Source organism: Carassius auratus, chromosome 32 (genome assembly GCF_003368295.1).
Source record: "Carassius auratus strain Wakin chromosome 32, ASM336829v1, whole genome shotgun sequence".
Classification (NCBI taxonomy): domain Eukaryota; kingdom Metazoa; phylum Chordata; class Actinopteri; order Cypriniformes; family Cyprinidae; genus Carassius; species Carassius auratus.
In genome coordinates, this window is record NC_039274.1 from 23,574,730 (window position 1) to 23,594,347 (window position 19,618).

At 38.0% G+C, this 19,618-nt stretch overlaps 1 protein-coding gene across 1 annotated transcript; it reads right to left on the reverse strand.

Moving 5' to 3' along the window:
• Positions 1 to 2,061: 2,061 nt before the first annotated feature.
• Positions 2,062 to 17,026, reverse strand: LOC113051869 (putative solute carrier family 22 member 31). Its single transcript, XM_026216026.1, has 9 exons — positions 16,529 to 17,026; positions 14,013 to 14,116; positions 13,532 to 13,686; positions 10,492 to 10,660; positions 9,996 to 10,141; positions 6,519 to 6,627; positions 5,962 to 6,176; positions 5,592 to 5,703; positions 2,062 to 3,265 (listed from the first exon to the last, which is right to left on the reverse strand). Exons 1-9 carry the CDS (start codon positions 17,009 to 17,011, stop codon positions 2,833 to 2,835), a joined length of 1,926 nt encoding a protein of 641 aa, XP_026071811.1. The 5' UTR covers positions 17,012 to 17,026; the 3' UTR covers positions 2,062 to 2,832.
• Between the last annotated feature and the right edge of the window lie 2,592 nt (positions 17,027 to 19,618).

Sequence of the window (19,618 nt, forward strand, 5' to 3'; positions counted from 1 at the left end):
GAATGAAAACAAAACTTAAATCACACATTGGATCTTGAACAAAATATTCAAGTTGAACATCTTTACTTAAATACAACTTGTAATTCCTTGAGAATAAAATGATGTGACGATGGTTAAAAATCATCAACCCAGTGAGGGCTGGAGTCAGTGTAGTGTATGAATCTGCCTACACACTACCCACGTCACAGGACATTGTCCTGCACCGGCAGGAACCCAGGGCCCATTGCACCAGGAAAAGGTCTGACAGTGGCTCTGAGGATTTCATCCCGTTACTTAACGGCAACAGCCTCCAAGAATATTCCTTCTCTCACCATCACATCATTGGAAATGTAAAAATGTTTCTTCTGTTATCTGACAAATTTGGTTAGATATATTGTCTCAGTATCATGTTTAAGCAGAGGAGAGGTGTAAACATGGACACATCTCACTGCTGCCATCATTTGGAGAAAGTGAGAACCATCTGCTATTAAAAGACTTCAGATGGAGGAATTATAGTGTGAAACTACTTAAATATTCCTAGTAGATATTGGAATTTTTATTTACCTAAATTATTTACCTGTGTGCAAGTTTTGGAAGGTCTTGCAATAGGAATCTCATTAATATCAAAAAGCAATTATTTTATATAGTATATTACCATAATTAGTTGTTTTGAATCAATTTGACTCTGAAAACTGTATTAAAGAGGCTAGTTTTCTGTTTGTTGGCACTACACGGCAAGCAGTTAAAGGGTTAGTTCACCCAAATATTAAAATTATTATATCACCCTTATGTCATTCCAAACCCGTGAGACCTCCGTTCATCTTCGGAACACAGTTTAAGATATTTTAGATTTAGTCCGAGAGCTTTCTGTCCCTCCATTGAAAATGTATGTACAGTATACTGTCCATGTCCAGAAAGGTAAGAAAAACATCATCAAAGAAGTCCATGTGACGTCAGAGGGTCAGTTAGAATTTTTTGAAGCATCGAAAATACATTTTGGTCCAAAAATAGCAAAAACTACGACTTTATTCAGCATTGTCTTCTCACAGTCACCTGTCAAAGTTCAGACTTCTGAAAAATATTGGATGTATCTGATGGCTCCAAACAGGATTAATAAAAATAATAATAATAATAATAATAAATCATTACATTTATATAGCGCTTTTCTTGGCACTCAAAGCGCTTACATTGTCAGGGGGTATCTCCTCATCCACCACCAATGTGCAGCATCCACCTGGATGATGCGACGGCAGCCATATTGTGCCTGAACGCCCACCACACACCAGCTTACTGGTGGAGAGGAGACAGAGTGATGAAGCCAATCAGCAGATATGGGGATTGTTAGGAGGCCATGATGGTCAGAGGCCAATGGGCGAATTTAGCCAGGATGCCGAGGTCACACCTCTACTCTTTTCGATAGACATCCTGCGATTTTTAAATGACCACAGAGAGTCAGGACCTTAGTTTAACGTCTCATCCGAAGGACGGTGCTTGTTGACAGTATAGTGTCCCCATCACTACACTGGGGCGCTAGGACCCACACAGACTATAGGGTGAGTGCCCCCTGCTGGCCTCACTAGCACCTCTTACAGCAGAAATCTAGTTTTCCAAGGAGGTCTCCCATCTAGGTACTGACCAGGCTCAGCCCTGCTTAGCTTCAGTGGGCAACCAGTCTTGGACTACAGGGTAATATGGCTGCCAGTATTGTTATCTATAAGCAGTGCTGGGTAGATTACCTACAAGTCGTACTACATTACTGATTGTAAAATTACGGAATGAAAACTATTAACGTAATCGATTTGGTAGGACCACTGCAATAATGCAACGTAAACCCCATACATTATACTGCTAAAAAATATTTAATAATTTTGCACTGCGAGAGTTGTGCCAAATGAATTCCCATATCCTGGCTAAAGAGGAGAAATGTGGTTAACACTTTGAACATAACCCCTTTCACAACCCCACTGTCAGACTTTTCAATTACTAAAAAGCAAACACAAAGTTTGCAAATGCAGCAGCTCTCCAGAACACCCGATGTCCAAATTTGCTCCAGAATCATATATACAAGGGGTATTGCTTCAACTTGGTACAATATACAGTTTATTTTAAATTCAAACATGCAATAAAAATAGGATAGAAATAGCAAAAACAATGACAAAAACAGTTCCCTTGCTTTGTCAGGTTTGGTTCAGTTGTAGCTCTGATTGACATGAAAAACAACACACAACGTGACATTTAGACAAAACAGTTGAAATATAGAAACATGATGCGACACACGGAGGAAATGAGATGAGCTACCATTCCACAGAAACAAATCTCATTCCAACATTCTGAACAGTAGACTTTTCCCTAGTGATTCTGGCGTCATTGAGTGCAATTCATTCCACTTTGAGGAAATACAACTAGGATAGAGTGGATGTTTTAGCTCCTCTCAGTGAATCACCAGTCAGTGATGTTAAGGAAGTTTTTATGTTTTAGTCACAAGACTACACTAATGAGAGGCATGAGATGATCCCACTAAGTGGACATGCGATGGCTCTAGGCTGACTATTAGTGGGTATGGTAAATCTTAAACTTCATTCAAACAAAGGAGTTACATGATGTTTAAGCACATAAACTTATGGACAGAGTCTCCCAGCAACATCTGTGCATAGAGTTTGGGTTCCCGAACAATAAAAAATAAATGTACGAAGTCACAAACAAACTGAACACTTTACCATTCCTCAACCATATACTGAACATACTCCACATTTTAAGCACAAAGCGATGTCTTTCCAGGGAAAAGACGCGTTGACCAAATTGGTCATGCTATGAGATGAAGTCCTGCGTGTCAAAAACAGCTTTGTTGGAATGCTAGGACGAGTCTTCACTGGCGTCTGGAGCAGTGCCATTACTGGACAGTAGAGGTGCTTGTGACGAAATGGAGATCTTGTAAGGCAGAGCATCTTTGGTGATCATCTTTTTGGTGGCTGTGACGAGACGGGAGTAATTTTCCCGGCTGTAATCGGAGCTCTGCAGCTGCATGCGCAGTAAGGGTGGGTTGTCCCGGTTGATGTGTGAGAGGAAGAGGGGAGGACGTCGTTGTCGCTCTCCATCCTTAAGCGAGTCTGGCAGAGGTTTGTGTTTGCTCTCTGGCAGCAGCATGATGCACAGGACAGAGAGAACGGCGAAGGAGGCAAAGATCACGTGATGGAGGAAATAGCCGCCGTTATTCTGGAGCTCCATTAGAGAGGAAGCAGCCATTCCCACGCAGCCTGCAGCCATGATCAGACCCAGTGTACCACCACTGAGAGAGACACACAGTTAACAACACTCCAACTACATTCTGTTAATACTATGTACGAATGATGAACTGATGGTATAGCTATGGTTTTTTAAATGTTTTTGAAAAGTCTCTTGTGCATATCAAGGCTGAATTTATTTGAACAAACATCCAGTAAAACATTAATATAGTAATAATAGTAATAATAATAATCATCAGTAATATTACAATTTAAAGTTGAAACATATATATATATATATACATATATACACACACACACACACACACACAGTCAATGCCCAAAAATATGGACACCCTTGGTAAATATGAACAAAGAAGGCTGTGCAAATGTATCTGCATTTTTAATCCTTTTGATCTTTTATTAAAAAAATTCACAAAAATCTAACCTTTCATTGGATAATAAGAATTTAAAATGGGGGGGAAATATCATTATGAAATAAATGTTTTTCTCTAATACACATTGGCCACAATTAATGGCACCCTTTTTGAAACCTCCATTTGCCAGTTTAACAGCTCTAAATTTTCTCCTATAATGCCTGATGAGGTTAGAGATCACCTGACAAGAGATCAGAGACAATTCCTTCATCCAGAATCACTCCAGACCCTTTAGATTCCCAGCTCCATGTTGGTGCTTCTTCTCTTCAGTTCACTCCTCTCATTTTCTATAGGGTTCAGGTCAGAGGACTGGAATGGCCTTAACAGAAGCTTGGTTTTTTGCTCAGTGACCCATTTCGGTGTTGTTTTTGAGGTTTGTGTTTGGATTATTGTACGGTTGGATGATCCAAACATGGTCCATTATAACATTTCTAACAGAGTCAGTCACTTTTTTATTTTTTTATCTGTTGGTATTTGATAGAATCCATGATGTCATGTATCTAAACAAGATGTCCAGGACCTCCAGCAGAAATAAAGGCCCACAACGTTCATCGTTCATCGTACACATGGGGTATTTTTTATCTCTGTGTTCAACAAACCCATATAGAGTGTTTCCTGCTAAAAAGCTCATTTTTAGTTTCATCTCACCATAGAAAGCCAGTCCCATTTGAAGTTCCAGTCGTGTCTGATAACTGAATATGCTTTACTTTGTTTCTGGATGAGCTAGGATAATTTTTCTTGAAACCCTCCCAAACAACATGTGGTGCTGTAGGTTCTGTTTGACAATTTCTTTTTAAGGTTTTCTGAACCCGAGACTATTTTCTGCAATTCTCCAGCTGTGATCCTTGGAGAGTCTTTAGCCACTCAAACTCTCCTTCTCACCATGCATTAGGACGATACAGACACACATCCTCTTCCAGGCAGTTTCGTAACATTTTATGTTTTTTGGAAATTCTTAATTATTGCCCTGATGGTGGAAATGGGAATTTTCACTGCTCTGGCTCTTTTCTTAAAGCCACTTTCACTAATTTGTGAAGATCAATTATCTTTTGCTGCACATCAGAAAAATATTATTTGGTTTTTCTCATTTTGATGGATGATTAAGGGAATTTGTTTTTTTTTTCCCCCATTTATATTTCTGTGAAACAGGAAGCAATGGCTGGATAATTTCATGTTCATAATCACCCTGGAGTACTCAAAATTGTGAATATGAATGGGATTAAACTTCACAGTTATTTTACTCATAAGAACTTCTAGGGGTGTCCTTAATTGTAGGCCAATTAAGAGAAAAACATTTATTTCATAATTATATTTCCCCCCATTAAATTCTTATTATCCAGTGAAAGGTTAGATTTTTGATGATTTTTTATTTTTTAAATGCAGATTAATTTTTAAAATGCAGATTAATTTTCACAGCCTTCTTTCATCATATTTACCAAGGGTGTCCATATTTTTGGGCATGACTGTGTGTGTGTGTGTGTGTGTGTATATATATATATATATATATATATATATATATATATATATATATATATATATATATATATATATACACACATACATACATATACATATATATACATATACATATACACATACATATATATATACACACACACACAAGCTTTAGAATATATACATAGCTTATAAATATTTGTTTATATATATAGCTTTTAAAATTGCTAAACTTGTTAACATGCTTCTTAACATGTTTTCTTTTTAAGTTTTTTTGAATAAATGTCAATTATTCAACAAATAACTTCAATTTATTCTTTTGCCTTAACCCCGAGTTGACAGAACATTTATAGCGAGTGTTGTGAACCCAGTCTCACCTGGGTTGGATTTGTTTGGTTTCGTGAACTCCAAACCTACTCTGAGACTCATTCAACTAGTTTTGTGTAACAGGCCTCAGATGTATGTAGTAACTGTTTTAAAGAGTGGAGAATGAGATTACCGGACAACTGTTGGCATGACTTCACTGCCAAAGAACACACTGAGCATGGCCAAAGCCTGAGACGAGAGGAGACCCACCACAGACAGAACTAGAACAAGCCCTCCGTGCAGGTCTGAAAGAAGATGGTAGAGACAGAGTCAGCTGTCATTTTGGTAAAACAAAAACTAAACTAAATCCAAGCATAGATTGGATTTGATGCGAAGGTTGTAAAATGTTCACTCATTCTGGGATTGTCTATTCCATAACAGCATACATGCCATTGTGTCTCTGATTTTAAGACAAAGGCAGTCTAGTTAAATGCAGTCTAGTTTTACTACCTAACTTTTCGAACAGCACTTGGTCACTGTGTCACACTTGAAGAGGAGCTTACATTGTGTGAGGGCCAGCAGCAGCAGTGAGGACAGCCCCGTGACTATAGCTGCCAGCAGCAGTATCCCCCTGCGGCCAAAGCGGTCCACAGACACACACAGGAAGACGCAGGCCAGAGCTCCGGTCAGCACACGCAGAAAATAGCTGAAGTAGAAGTGTGGAGAGTAGATATGCAGGTTTCGCGTGAAGCAGTACTGGATTCCTGTGCCAATGAAACTGAGGGACGACACGGATAACATTTTACTTAAACCAAAATTAAATGATGACACTTTACAGTAAGGTTCCCTTACTTCAATTTTGTTAACTGACAATGAGCAATACATTTGTTACAGGATTCATTAATCTTTAATTGGTGAGCAAAAAAAAAAAGGTAATCATTATGTAAAGAACACTTTAAGTACCTATTATATCCACAGCAATAACTAGTAGTATAACTAATAAAGGTCAAGCATTACTAAAGACAAGTGAACCATCAGAAATAAAATAAGAACAAAAACAAATTAAGTTTTAAATAAAGTTTGTGATTGGCTTGCAGCAACATTTTCTAGTGTAACTTACAGAGTAAAGCCCAAGATGAGGCAGTTCTTCCAGATGACTCTGGTGTGACGCAACTCTACAACATGATGATACTCTGGCTGGTTGTATTCAGGGAATACCTCATCTATCTCTACAGAAAGAGAGAGTGTAAATTAAAGGCTTAAAGAGTGAAGAGTTGGTCGATTTCCGAATTGCCAAGAACACTTGACCAGCACATTCCAAAAAAAATTCTCTAGGAGGGACAGGCTCAATTCCTTCAGTTTAAACACCCTAAATGGGTCTATTCACGATCCATGATGGGTCTTGATTTGCTGTAATGCAATTCAGTCAATGAGCTGGGATAGCATTGCATGGAGAAAAAAAATTCCAAGAAACAACAGCAGTCTTATCATGGGAGCAACGCTAACCTCGTGAACTAGATGATTCCTTTCATTTGATCCTGTGAAAAGTATATCACACCATGATGGCTCTACTGATTGATTAGACAGCATTCGATTAGCTAAGACATAAATATCTCTGACCATTTTTCAAATGCCTTGTCCACACACAACTTTGGGTTTGTTTCAGTTCATTTTTTAAGTCATTATTTTTAATACTGTTGTCATTCTAACATAACTCATTCAGCCAGAAAAATGCTTAAAAAAAAGTGTGCATCTGTATATCGGAGTGAACTCTATGGGTCTGTCTCAATACCCACACTTGCAGTCTTGGCCACTTAAAAGAGCATGATCGTGACTGGAACTAAATGCACAAGACTGTCACATGTCTGATAAATGCAAAAGCTTAGTGCCCTTAATGCACACTAAATCCACATTACCTCTAATAGCGCTTCAGAGAAGTACAGTATATGAGGCTAAGAGTTTGCCATTATTCATCATACTCAGAAACATGTCAATGTTATTTAGTATCATCGGTATACATACATACATACAGTACAGACCAAAAGTTTGGACACACCTTCTCACTCAAAGAGTTTTCTTTATTTTCATGACTATGAAAATTGTAGAGTCACACTGAAGGCATCAAGGGCTATTTGATCAAGAAGGAGAGTGATGGGGTGCTGCGCCAGATGACCTGGCCTCCACAGTCACCGGACCTGAACCCAATAGAGATGGTTTAGGGGTGAGCTGGACCACAGACAGAAGGCAAAAGAACCAACAAGTGCTAAGCATCTCTCGGGGAACTCCTTCAAGACTGTTGGAAGACCATTTCAGGTGACTACCTCTTGAAGCTCATCAAGAGAATGCCAAGAGTGTGCAAAGCAGTAATCAAAGCAAAAGGTGGCTACTTTGAAGAACCTAGAATATGAGATATTTTCAGTTGTTTCACACTTTTTTGTTATGTATATAATTCCATATATAATTCCACATGTGTTAATTCATAGTTTTGATGCCTTCAGAGTGAATCTACAATTTTCATAGTCATGAAAATAAAGAAAACTCTTTGAATGAGAAGATGTGTCCAAACTTTTGGTCTGTACAGTACATACATAAATATATATATATTCTTCTTCACAATACCCCATAGATTTGATATGGGGTTAAAGGGTTAGTTCACCCAGATATTAAAATTATGTCATTAATGACTCACCCTCATGTCATTCCAAACCCGTAAGACCTCCGTTAATTTTGGAATATTTTGGATATTTTAGATTTAGTCCGAGAGCTTTCTGTCCCTCCATTGAAACTGTGTGTACGGTATACTGTCCATGTCCAGAAAGGTAATAAAAACATCACAAGTAGTCCATGTGACATTAGAGGGTTAGTTAGAATTTTTTGAAGCATCAATACATTTGATATCCGGTTTGCAAAGGATACTTGATGTAACCGGATCTTTTTGAACCAGTTCACCAAATTGAACTGAATCGTTTGAAACGGTTCGCTTCTCCACAAGCATAATCCACAAATGACTTAAGCTGTTAACTTTTTTAATGTGGCTGACACTCCCTCCGAGTTAAAACAAACCAATATCCCGGAGTAATGCATGCACTCAAACAGTACACTGACTGAACTGCTGTGAAGAGAGAACTGAAGATGAACACTGAGCCAGATACCGATCAAAAGATTGACTCATTCTCGAGCAGTGCTGTGAACACGCTCACAAGAGACCCGGAAGAGAAGACAATGCTGAATAAAGTCATAGTTTTTGCTATTTTTGGACCAAAATGTATTTTCAATGCTTCCAAAAATTCCAACTGACCCTCTGATGTCACATGGACTACTTTGAAGATGTTTTTATTACCTTTCTGGACATGGACGGTATACCGTACATACATTTTCAATGGAGGGACAGAAAGCTCTCGGGCTAAATCTAAAATATCTTAAACTGTGTTCCAAAGATGAACGGAGGTCTTACGGGTTTGGAACGACATGGGGGCCCACTGAAGCTAAGCAGGGCTGAGCCTGGTCACTACCTGGATGGGAGACCTCCTTGGAAAACTAGATTTCTGCTGTAGTGAGGCCAGCAGGGGGTGCTGCTCACCCTGTGGTCTGTGTGGGTCCTAGCGCCCCAGTGTAGTCCAGGGGACACTATACTGTCAACAAGCACCGTCCTTTAGATGAGACGTTAAACCGAGGTTTCTTTGGTCATTACAAAAAATCGCAGGATGTCTTTCGAAAAGAGTAGAGGTGTGACCTCGGCATCCTAGCTAAATTCGCCCATTGGCCTCTGACCATCATGGCCTCCTAACAATCCCCATGTCTGCTGATTGGCTTCATCTCTCTGTCTCCTCTCCACCAGTAAGCTGGTGTGTGGTGGGCGTTCTGGCGCAATATGGCTGCCGTCGCATCATCCAGGTGGATGCTGCACATTGGTGGTGGATGAGGAGATACCCCCTGACAATGTAAGCGCTTTGAGTGCCAAAAAAGTGCTATATAAATGTAATGAATTATTAATTATTATCATCATCTCCATAAAGTTGGTCAGCAGCAGGAAGCATGAAGTGCTCTAAAACTTCCTGGTATATTTGACCTTGGACCTCAGAAAACACAGTGGACCAACACAAGCAGATGACATGAAACCCCAAACCATCACTGACTGTGGAAACTTTACACTGGACCTCAAGCAACGTGGATTGTGTGCCTCTCCTCTCTTCCTCCAGACTCTGGGACCCTGATTTCCAAAGAAAATGCTAAATTTACTTTCTTCAGAGAACATTTTTGAAGCAGCAGTCCAGTCCTTTTAGTCTTTAGACGTTTCTGATGCTGTCTGTTGTTCATGAGTGGCTTGACAAAAGGAATGCGACAGCTGAAACCCATGTCTTGCATACATCTGTGTGTAGTGGTTCTTGAAGCACTGACTCCAGCTGCAGTCCACTCTTTGTGAATCTCCCCCACATTTTTGTATGGGTTTTGTTTCACAATCCTCTCCAGGGTGTGGTTATTCCTATTGCTTGTACATTTTTTTTTGTACATCTTTCCCTTCGCCTCTCTGAATGTACTACTGAATAATTAAGCTTTTAAGATTAGTAGCTAATGTTTGTAAGGTTGAGATTCTTACCTGACAGCAGTGTTTCGGCAGGGTAGAGCTCATCACTAACATACATGCCATTTCGTGCTGAAAAAGACTGGAGACACTTCTTTGCTTGAGAAATCTGAGATGTAGCTATGAGCCAACGAGGAGATTCTGGGAACACTGAAGCACACCTGTTGGCACATTTGCAAAACACACACAATCACATTATTAGAGGTGCTTAGTCTTAAATTATTAATCTGTCTTAATGTTGGTAATCTTATAGGTCTGAAGTAAATACTACAATGACTGTTTGTGTAAAATAACTGATTAACAATACACTAAATGTTATGTAAATTCTTACTTACATTTACATCTTAGATGATTCATGAGGGAGGAGTAATTTGATCATAGGGGGCACCTTACTCTAAACTTAGCAGTTATCCAGCAGTTCTAATTCAATTCTTGTAGTGAACTGAAATGTGTGCAGAGGATTGTGGGTACTAGAAGTCATGAAGGATACACTTGTGTTTATCTCACTCACCACCAATAAGAAAGTAATAGCAGCAGGGGCAGTGTGGCAACAGCCTGAAGTACAGGCCAATCATGACAAAGCACAGCAAACCCTGGCAACAGGAGCTCTGCAAACACTGCAAAGAAGCCACTGACCATGGACACCAATAGTCTGTGAGGCGGGTCACACCACTCCAGTCCTGAACCATGTAGAGAGAGAAAAAAAAAAAGTGGAATAATGAGACAAAATTGTGAAAGTTAATTTTTGCATTTCTTTTAAATTTGGTTACAAGTTTTGAGAGGTATGTCAAGTATTAAAGAGAAATTTTGAGGAGAGTAACCTGAACTCTGGAAAAAAGTTGGTGCCTTCCTACAAACTCCAACACAACAGGAAGTTCTTGTGTCCTCTATCCAAATATTGTTCATAAAGTCTTGCAGCACAATAGATCACTGAAACTACTCTTCACTCTTTCCAAATTGTTGGTTCAGTTTCCATAAAATAAGATATTTTTAAACTAATTTAGGAAGTACATTAAATTGTCTGTCTCTCTCTCTTTCTCTCTCTCTCACACACACAAACAAAACTATCCAAAGTTTGGATACATTTGGATTCGGAGGAAGCTCATGACTAATGTATATTTTGAAATAATAACAGTAAACAAATATAAATTGGGTATTTATTCCCTACTGGAATAATTAAGATTTCTAAATGCAGCTGAAGTCTCTTATGCTCATCAAGGCTATATTTATGTGATCAAAAATACAGTAGAAACAGTCATATTGTGAAATATTATTCACATTTAAAAAAAAAAAAAAAAAACATTCATGGCAAAGCTGAATTTCCAGCAGCCATTACTCCAGTCACATGATCCTTCAGAAATGATTCTAATATGTTGATTTGGTGCTCGCGGATTATCATTTATTGCTGTTACTCAGTTATTGATAATGTTTCTTATTATTATTATCAGGGTTGAAAAGTGTTTTTGCTGCTAAATATTTTTGTTGAAACCATGATACAGTTTTAGGATTCTTGATGAATTGATGAATGAATTTAATGCATGCTTTATAAATGATTAATATTCTGGTTAGTGTATCATTATTTCCACAAAAATATTAAGCGGCAAAATAGTTTTCAAATGATTATAATAATAATAATAAGAAATGTTTTTTAAGAAGCATATCAGCTTATTAGAATAGACTTTAATAATGGCTGCTGAAAACTCAGCTTTGCATCACAGGAATAAATTACAATATAACATTAAATCAGAAAACAGTTTTTTCGTATTATTATTATTATATATTTCAAAATTTTACAGTTTTTACTGTATTTCTGTTCAAATAAATGCAGCCTTGGTGAGCATTTTGGCCAGTAGTGTGCACATGTCTTTATAAAAACTAAATAAAGTTCAGAAAAAGCATCAAGTGAACAGTACACATAGAAAGTCTTTCAACAATATGGACAATAGTAATGAAAAAAGAATGAGTAGAATAAACTTGTTTATTCTACCATTTCACTGGTAGAATAAACAAGCAGAAAATGTTAAATACTTAGAGAGATAGATTGTTTACGTGTCTGTGCTTACATCCAGCTTCCTCCGAATCCTCATTACACCCAGTACCACCCACACTTTCCCCCCGAGAGCACACTAAAGGGGCTTGGCTAATCGTCAACATGCAAATAAACCCTCTTGTAACAATCAAAGGAAGTGTGCAGCAAGAATGTGGACCTCATCACAATGGAAAGTACAGAAAACAGATCTTGTCCGTTCTTCAGAATACGTCATCCCTACCCTCTCACTTGTGCTATCACAAAAACAAAGAGAAAAGGGACAGTAGACAAAATGCTCCGTGAACTTTCCTTAACTGATTACACAGAAAACAGGGTTCTGAGGTTTTGAATGGCACACAGTACCGCTGTTCCTTGTCAAATGTTCAACCCCATGGAACGTTCCAGAAAGGCTCCTGTTGCTAGTCGAAACCAACATCAAGCAATCACTAAAAACATTCCTTATCAAAAGTGATCTTTTGAGCAAGTCTGAAGGGTGCATCTCGCAAAAACTTTCTGGAGCATGATTATATATAAACACTCTAGTCAAATGTTTACTCTACGTCTTTAAAGTGGCCCTATTTCGCAATTTTCACTATTGCCTTGCATGCAGAGTCTAATGTAGCAGGATGTGAAAACAAACAATTTGTAAAGCTGAATGGGCATGATAAAGTTATTGTCTTCCAATAGAAAGAATCGACTTTGAAAAGCCTAAATGAGTCTTTAGTAATTCGAATCCCACTTCCATGATGGCTACACATCACGGGGGAACACATTTGCATAATGGTTGTCCATTTTTCACGCCGGCCGGCAGCGAACAACTTGACGCGCTCTCAAACTCTGCTTCTCTGATCTCTGAGAGTTCAACGTGGGATTCACAAAATGCTTGCTCTTGAAAGATGGCTCAGTACACAGTTTATTTGGACCAGCTGGCTCCACTGAATCACAACCTGTAAATATTATTAATAATGTATGTTTAAATTTGTTTCCGACACGTGCTATACACGGTAGACCACAGGAGGGGTTTATAAATGCTAAATCTTAGAACTGCTTTGAACTAATTATTTGAGAAGCATTGGAAAATGTGATATTAAATGCATATTTTGAGAAAACAAAAGGGTTTTTTAACATTGCACGCCTATAAACCTATTGTAGGAGACTCCCAAGACAATATTAGGAACCTTCAAAATAGCATAATAGGGGCACTTTAATATTTATACAGTCCAAATTTTAGAATAATAGTGTTAAAAGAATTTTCCGGCAGTGTTTGGGGATTGTAAGAAGACTCTGACCTTTTCCTAACCTTAAGGTGGTTCAAAAACGTGTATAGGTTCTGGGTTCAGTAACTTGTATAAATACTTCTGTAATATTCTTTTAAAACCAAAACTTTTTCCAAGCCAATTCTATTCAATATTGACCTGAAGTGTTCCTAGCAAAACACGCATCTAACAAAACTTCTTGTGTACAGCAGACAATCTTATCAGACGCATACTTAAAAAGAGGTCAAATGATGGAGAGTACTTGCGTGCAATATAAGATGACAAAAACACTCCAGCTAATGCTGAGCCTTGGCAGAGTCGAAGAATTGGGAATACCGAAGGACTGTTAGAAAGACAAGCCATGATTCCCAGCAGACCAGAAAGAACCACCGATAGCAGCAGAGCACACCGACGACCCAACCTGAGACAACACACAGACACACAGAACATCAGCATTTCTGACATGCTCAAGCAGTGCATTACATTTATCTGAAATGATCGAGACAAACGTTAGTGGAAAGTTGATGGGATACCTGTGAACTTGAGAAGAACTGACTTTCATTTGCTAACAACAACCCTAAAGTAGTTTAAAAAGTAAATTAACTGCAAAAACCCTGTGAAAAATCTAGCATGATTCATTTGTTTAATACTCTGCATCTAATGCACTAATGCAAAGGAGATTGAACAGTTTAAGTATATATTTATCACATTTAGAAATCCCTCCACAGGGAATTTAGGAAAACTCACCAGTCACACATAGTGCCAAGGAGTATATAGCCCAAGGTCCAGCCTGTCATTAAACAAATGTGCTGGAGTGGAATCTTCCAGTAGTTGGCACATACCAAGTCCCACTGAAAACATACAGATAAAAATAACACAGGGGGGAACTCTGCAAACTTGCATGGCCTGGTTTTTGTTTGTTTTTTCAGCATGGTTGAATGGTAAAGATGTTTTTGGAAAACTGTAGCTGGTTTGTTGCTAATGCAAGCTATACACTATAAACAACCAGCACTAAAACTAAAAAACAAAACACTGTAAACCCAGCTTTATGATGTTTGAGTTTGAATAGGGTTATCTACAGTACACAGACTAAAAATATTTAATTACAAAGTGCACACCATCATGTATCACTATGCTGATGTTAATCAAATGTATTTGAAAACTTAAATATATTTTCTTGCTAACACAAAATGCGGTTTTCTTTCCTATTAAATAATCAACTTCTATTATTACATTACAGCTAATGTGAAGCCACGCTACTCTAGTTTTCCTCTGTCTTGTTCTGCTTTCAGATGCATCTTCCTAAAAACAAATCCATTCAGATTTCACGACACAGAATATTTTTAATATCATGGAAAAGCAGTGATGGGAATAACGGCGTTATAAATAACGGCGTTACTAACGGCATTACTTTTTCCAGTAACGAGTAATCTAATTGATTACTCTTCTCATCTTAATAACGCCGTTACCGTTACTGCCAAAAAATGCGGCGCGTTACTATAACTGATGATGAAGCTGTTCTTTTTTTTCATCAGACCAACTAGATCTCTGAGCGAGAGGCAAATACTTTTTTTTTTACTGTTCTTCCTTGGTTAGTGGGCAGAGCACGAGACAAGCGCATAAATGCTGACGATTGGCTGAGGTAGAGTAAAATTTCATTGTAAGCCAATCAGAGGTAGAGTTGGGCGGGTGTTCGAAAGCACGCATAGTAGTGATGGGAATTCGGCTCTTTTGACTCAGCTCACTGAAAAGAGCCGGCTCTTTGGCTCACAAACGGCTCTTTAAATGACTTTGACTATAATATTTCCATTTTTATTACATAATTATTTAATTTCTATAGGCTAAATTTGAAAAAATAGAGTCGGCTCTTCAGATATGCGAGCCAGCTCCCGAAGTTCAACTAAAAGAGCCGGCTCTTAGAGTCGGCTCATTCGCGAATCGCGAACGACTCATCAAAAGCTCATTCGCGAACGAGTCGATCCATCATCACTAACGCTCATTCGCGAACGACCCATCATCACTAACGCTCATGAATTACGAACAACCCATCATAACTCATAGTCGGACAGGACAGGACACACAAGGAACAACACAAGCCAGTCAGTCAACGAGAGACAGGTATGGCGACGAGCCCAAATAATCCAACAGTAGCCTTCTCTAAATAGAAGTATACATTACTTTTTCCTTCAAGAAATTAAAGAAACAATAAAAGGAAATATCAAAAGTTCCCAAAAATCTATCGTGTTATTTGCATTGATCCACTATATAAACATAATATCTACATCCATGGCATTTGATTGGAGGCTAGTCTCACTTCAGATGTGTGTACAATGTTTCATGTTTCTGTTAATAATGTATTGTATTAAGTGTCCATTTCATTATACTATTCAGATTTATCATAAATAATTGAACATGCACATGTATTTTAAGTTCCTTTAAAGAGGGGTAGAGGTGGGGTCACATTTGAGCATTCAGCATTTAAAATTTAATTTTACTTGAAAGTAACGCAATAGTTACTTTCTTAAGTAACTAGTTACTTTTAAAATTTGTAACTGAGTAACTAATTTAGTTACTTTTTGGAAGAAGTAACTAGTAACTGTAACTAATTACTTTTTAAAAGTAACTTGCCCAACACTGTGGAAAAGGAAACACATTGCTAGTCAAGGCCACACGAAAAGCTCCAGCGATGAACATCCTGTGGAAGAGGAACCCAACACTCGTTCACAGCTGTTCCCTGTGCTTTTAATGATGGGACGGGGTCTCAGCATTCTCTAATTCTTGTATAAATATTTTTTTCTGATTACATGACCTCACTGTAATGTAATCTTAATCACAATATTCTTAACATATGGTTAGTGGTCAAAGCCAATTTAGATGGATCAGCCTGACTAGTAGTTGGCTCATATCAACGTACATGAAATATCATTATTATTTACATTCAGAACGGTTGCATAAATGACACTTTACTTAACAAAACTGGGACACTTGTATTGTTTTTATATACAGCTAGTTGTAACCCACACACCAAACAGAAAACTTTCTGTATTTTCAATAAATAAATAAATAAAAGTATTGACTATTTTTATACTGTTTTTACAAATGAGGACGTCCCCTGCTCTGATGACAAATGTGTCCCCAAAAGAAAGTAAAAAAACACCAGTTAAGTAATACAAAACTCGACTTATTGGAAACGACTCCAAGCGATCTCAGACAAGTCGTGTTACATGAGTGGACTGCTTGCATTGCTGTGTTTGCATACTAACCTCGGTCACTAAATTGTTGTGTAGTCCGGCTGGTTTGCCGTACTCCCATCCTCTGGTGCACGGCACCACGTCCCTCGGTTCGCTCGCCGTGTAGTTGCTCGTGTTCAGCGGGTATTTGTAAAGTTCGCAGTGACTGAGCCCAGACCCCTTCAGCCACGGGATGCTGAGGTTGAGGTACGCTTGTCTGGAGAGGTTTCCGAGAAGAGAAGACGGCGGCAGTAACGCCAGGTCAGGTTTGCAGTGGTAAGACTCGGGAACGAGCGTGAAGAAAACATCGCTGAAAAGATTCAACGAAACCGCAAAGTTTGGAAACCAGCTGAAAAGCGTTATGATCCGGTTGTATCGCCCATATCCACCAATCTGAGGGTAGATTTTAGTTTCAAACTCCATAGCTAGAGTCCTTTTCGACGGAAACAGCTGTTCCTCACAGACATTGCATCCTGTAAAATGCTGGGAGTTGAACTGACGGAGGGTTGTCCACATGCACGAACTGATTCAGCACAGGGAAGTTTGATTCATTTTAGCCGATCGGTTCACTCGGATGATTCATGTAAACGAACTTGTTCAAAGATTCGATTCACTGTTTCTTCTGAGTTATCTTTTTTGAGTTTGTTGAGTTTCATTTCAGTGGGGAAAGCTGTTTACAGTGTTTCTGCAGGATTTTAAAGCTCATATTTCAGACATTTTAAGACCTGCTCAAATAATATGAGTACCATAAAGCAGGGAAGGACACTATCTGGTAACATTAAAATGTTAAATGATTGTAAAAAGCATGATTTATGGTTCATATACTGGTCTTCACAAAAACAAAACGTTTAATGATCACTCAATTTCAATTCAACTCAATTTTATTTGTATAGTGCTTTTTACGATACAAATCATTGCAAAGCAACTTTACAGAAAATGTATATTTTCTATAATATTTAGTAGTAGCTTATAAGTGGTGACTCAGTTTATATACATATAGCAGAAATGTATGGAAAAATCAATTAAAGACTTAGTCAAACAGACAATGAACACTATTAACAGCAATTATTAAGATGCAATCAAACTTAGCAAAATTTGTTAGTTCTGTTTATTGATTCAGGGTTGGCATCATCTGGGGTCCTCTGAGGGGTCAGCATCATCTCTTCTCAGGTGTTCTGGATCCAGACTGGAGCTTGTGGAAATCCTAGTTGGCAAAACAGAAAAACATATAAAGACATAATTAGCGTAGCTGCTCTTCCAACCAAGTAGAATTAATTAGTTTAACCCAAGCTAAAGAATAATAATGCACATTTGATCAGATATAACTGTAGTACAAGATTATGAGATGCATTATTGGAATGCTTGGCAAAAGATATGTTTTCAAGTTTTTTTCTTTTTATTCTAGTTTTCAATCTAGATTTAAACAGAGAGAGTGTGTCTGAACCCCGGACATTATCAGGAAGGCTATTCCAGAGTTTGGGAGCCAAATGTGAAAAAGCTCTACCTCCTTTAGTGGACTTTGCTATCCTAGGAACTGCCAAAAGTCCAGCGTTTTGTGACCTTAGGGAGTGTGATGGATTGTAACGTGCTATAAGGCTAGTTAGGTACACAGGAGCTAAACCATTTAGGGCCTTATAGGTAAGTAATGATCATTTGTAACTGATACAGAACTTAATAGGTAGCCAGTGCAGATACTGTAAAATTGGGTTAATATGATCATATTTTCTTGACCTCTTAAGGACTCTAGCTGCAGCATTTTGGACTACCTGTAGCTTGTTTATTGAAGATGCATTTCAGAAGTCCAGTCTAGAGGTCATGAATGCATGAACTAGCTTTTCTGCATCAGAAACCGGAAACAAGTTTCGTAGCTTGGAAATGCTTTGAAGATGAAAAATGTTTTTGTAACATGGGAAATATGATTTTCAAAAGACAAGTTGCTGTCTCATATAACACCCAGATTTTTGACTGTAGAGGAATTAACAGTACATCTGTCTTGTTGCATATTGTAATCTACAAGATTCTGTGTACTTATTTTTTCCTTTAGTCTTATCCAAATTTAATAGGAGAAAATTATTTGTCATCCAATCTTTTACATTTTTAACACTGTTAGCTTAGATAATTTGGAAGTTTCATCTGGTCTCATTGCGATATATAGTTGATTATCATCAGCATAACAGTGGAAACTAATCCCACATTTTCTAATAATATTACCAGGGGGCAACATGTATACTGAAAATAGCAGAGGACCTAGGACAGATCCTCATGACACTCCATATTTTACTGGTGATAAATGTGTGACTGTGGGACTGGTGACTCCCTGCTTAAATAAACAAAGTTGTAGCAATCAGACAAGTAGGATCTAAACCATCTTAAAGCCTGCACTTGAATACCTGTATAGTTTTGTAATCGATCTATGATCTATGGTGTTGAATGTTGCACTAAGATCAAGTAAAACTAGCAATGAGATGCAGCCTTGATCTAACGCAAGAAGCAAATATTAAAAAGCAAATTTTAGACGTAAACGCAAGATTTGAAATGGGTCTGTAATTGGCCAGTACACTAGGATCTAGTTGTTTCTTAATAAGAGGCTTAATAACCGCCAGCTTGAATGGTTTTGGGACGTGACCTAAAGATAAAGATGAGTTAATAATATTGAGAAGTGGTTCTTCGGCTACAGGTAACAACTCTTTTAGTAAATTAGTGGGTACAGGATCTAACATGTTGGTTTAGATGCAGTGATAACTTTTAAGTTTATTAAGTTTAAGTTTATTTAGCTCTTCCTGTCCCATAGTTGTAAAGCACTGCAGTTTTTCTTTGGGTGAGATGAATGAAGCTGAAGTATTAGACGCTGTAGAATCTTCATTTGTTATTGTATTTCTGATGTTATCCATTTTATCAGTGACAAAATTCATAGTCATTACTATTAAACTGTGAAGGAATCTTTAGATAGAATTTTGTTTTGGGGATGTACTAGAACAGGCTTTCATCCTAGGTTGTTCAAAAAACTTTTTTTTTTTTTTTCACCTCTCTCCCCAGTCTGGCATGAACAGCTCGAATAGTTCCTGTATCAAACGAAGGCCCGCCTTCTGAAATACAAAATGTGCTGTGATTGGTTAGCTCGGC

Coding starts and splice junctions, on each gene's coding strand:
- LOC113051869 (XM_026216026.1), bottom strand. CDS start 17,011: ATGTGGACAACCCTCCGTCAGTTCAACTCCCAGCATTTTACAGGATGC. Junction 13,687..14,012: donor CTTGGCACTATGTGTGACTG/GTGAGTTTTCCT, acceptor GTGTTGTCTCAG/GTTGGGTCGTCGGTGTGCTC. Junction 6,628..9,995: donor TGCCGAAACACTGCTGTCAG/GTAAGAATCTCA, acceptor CTCTTTCTGTAG/AGATAGATGAGGTATTCCCT.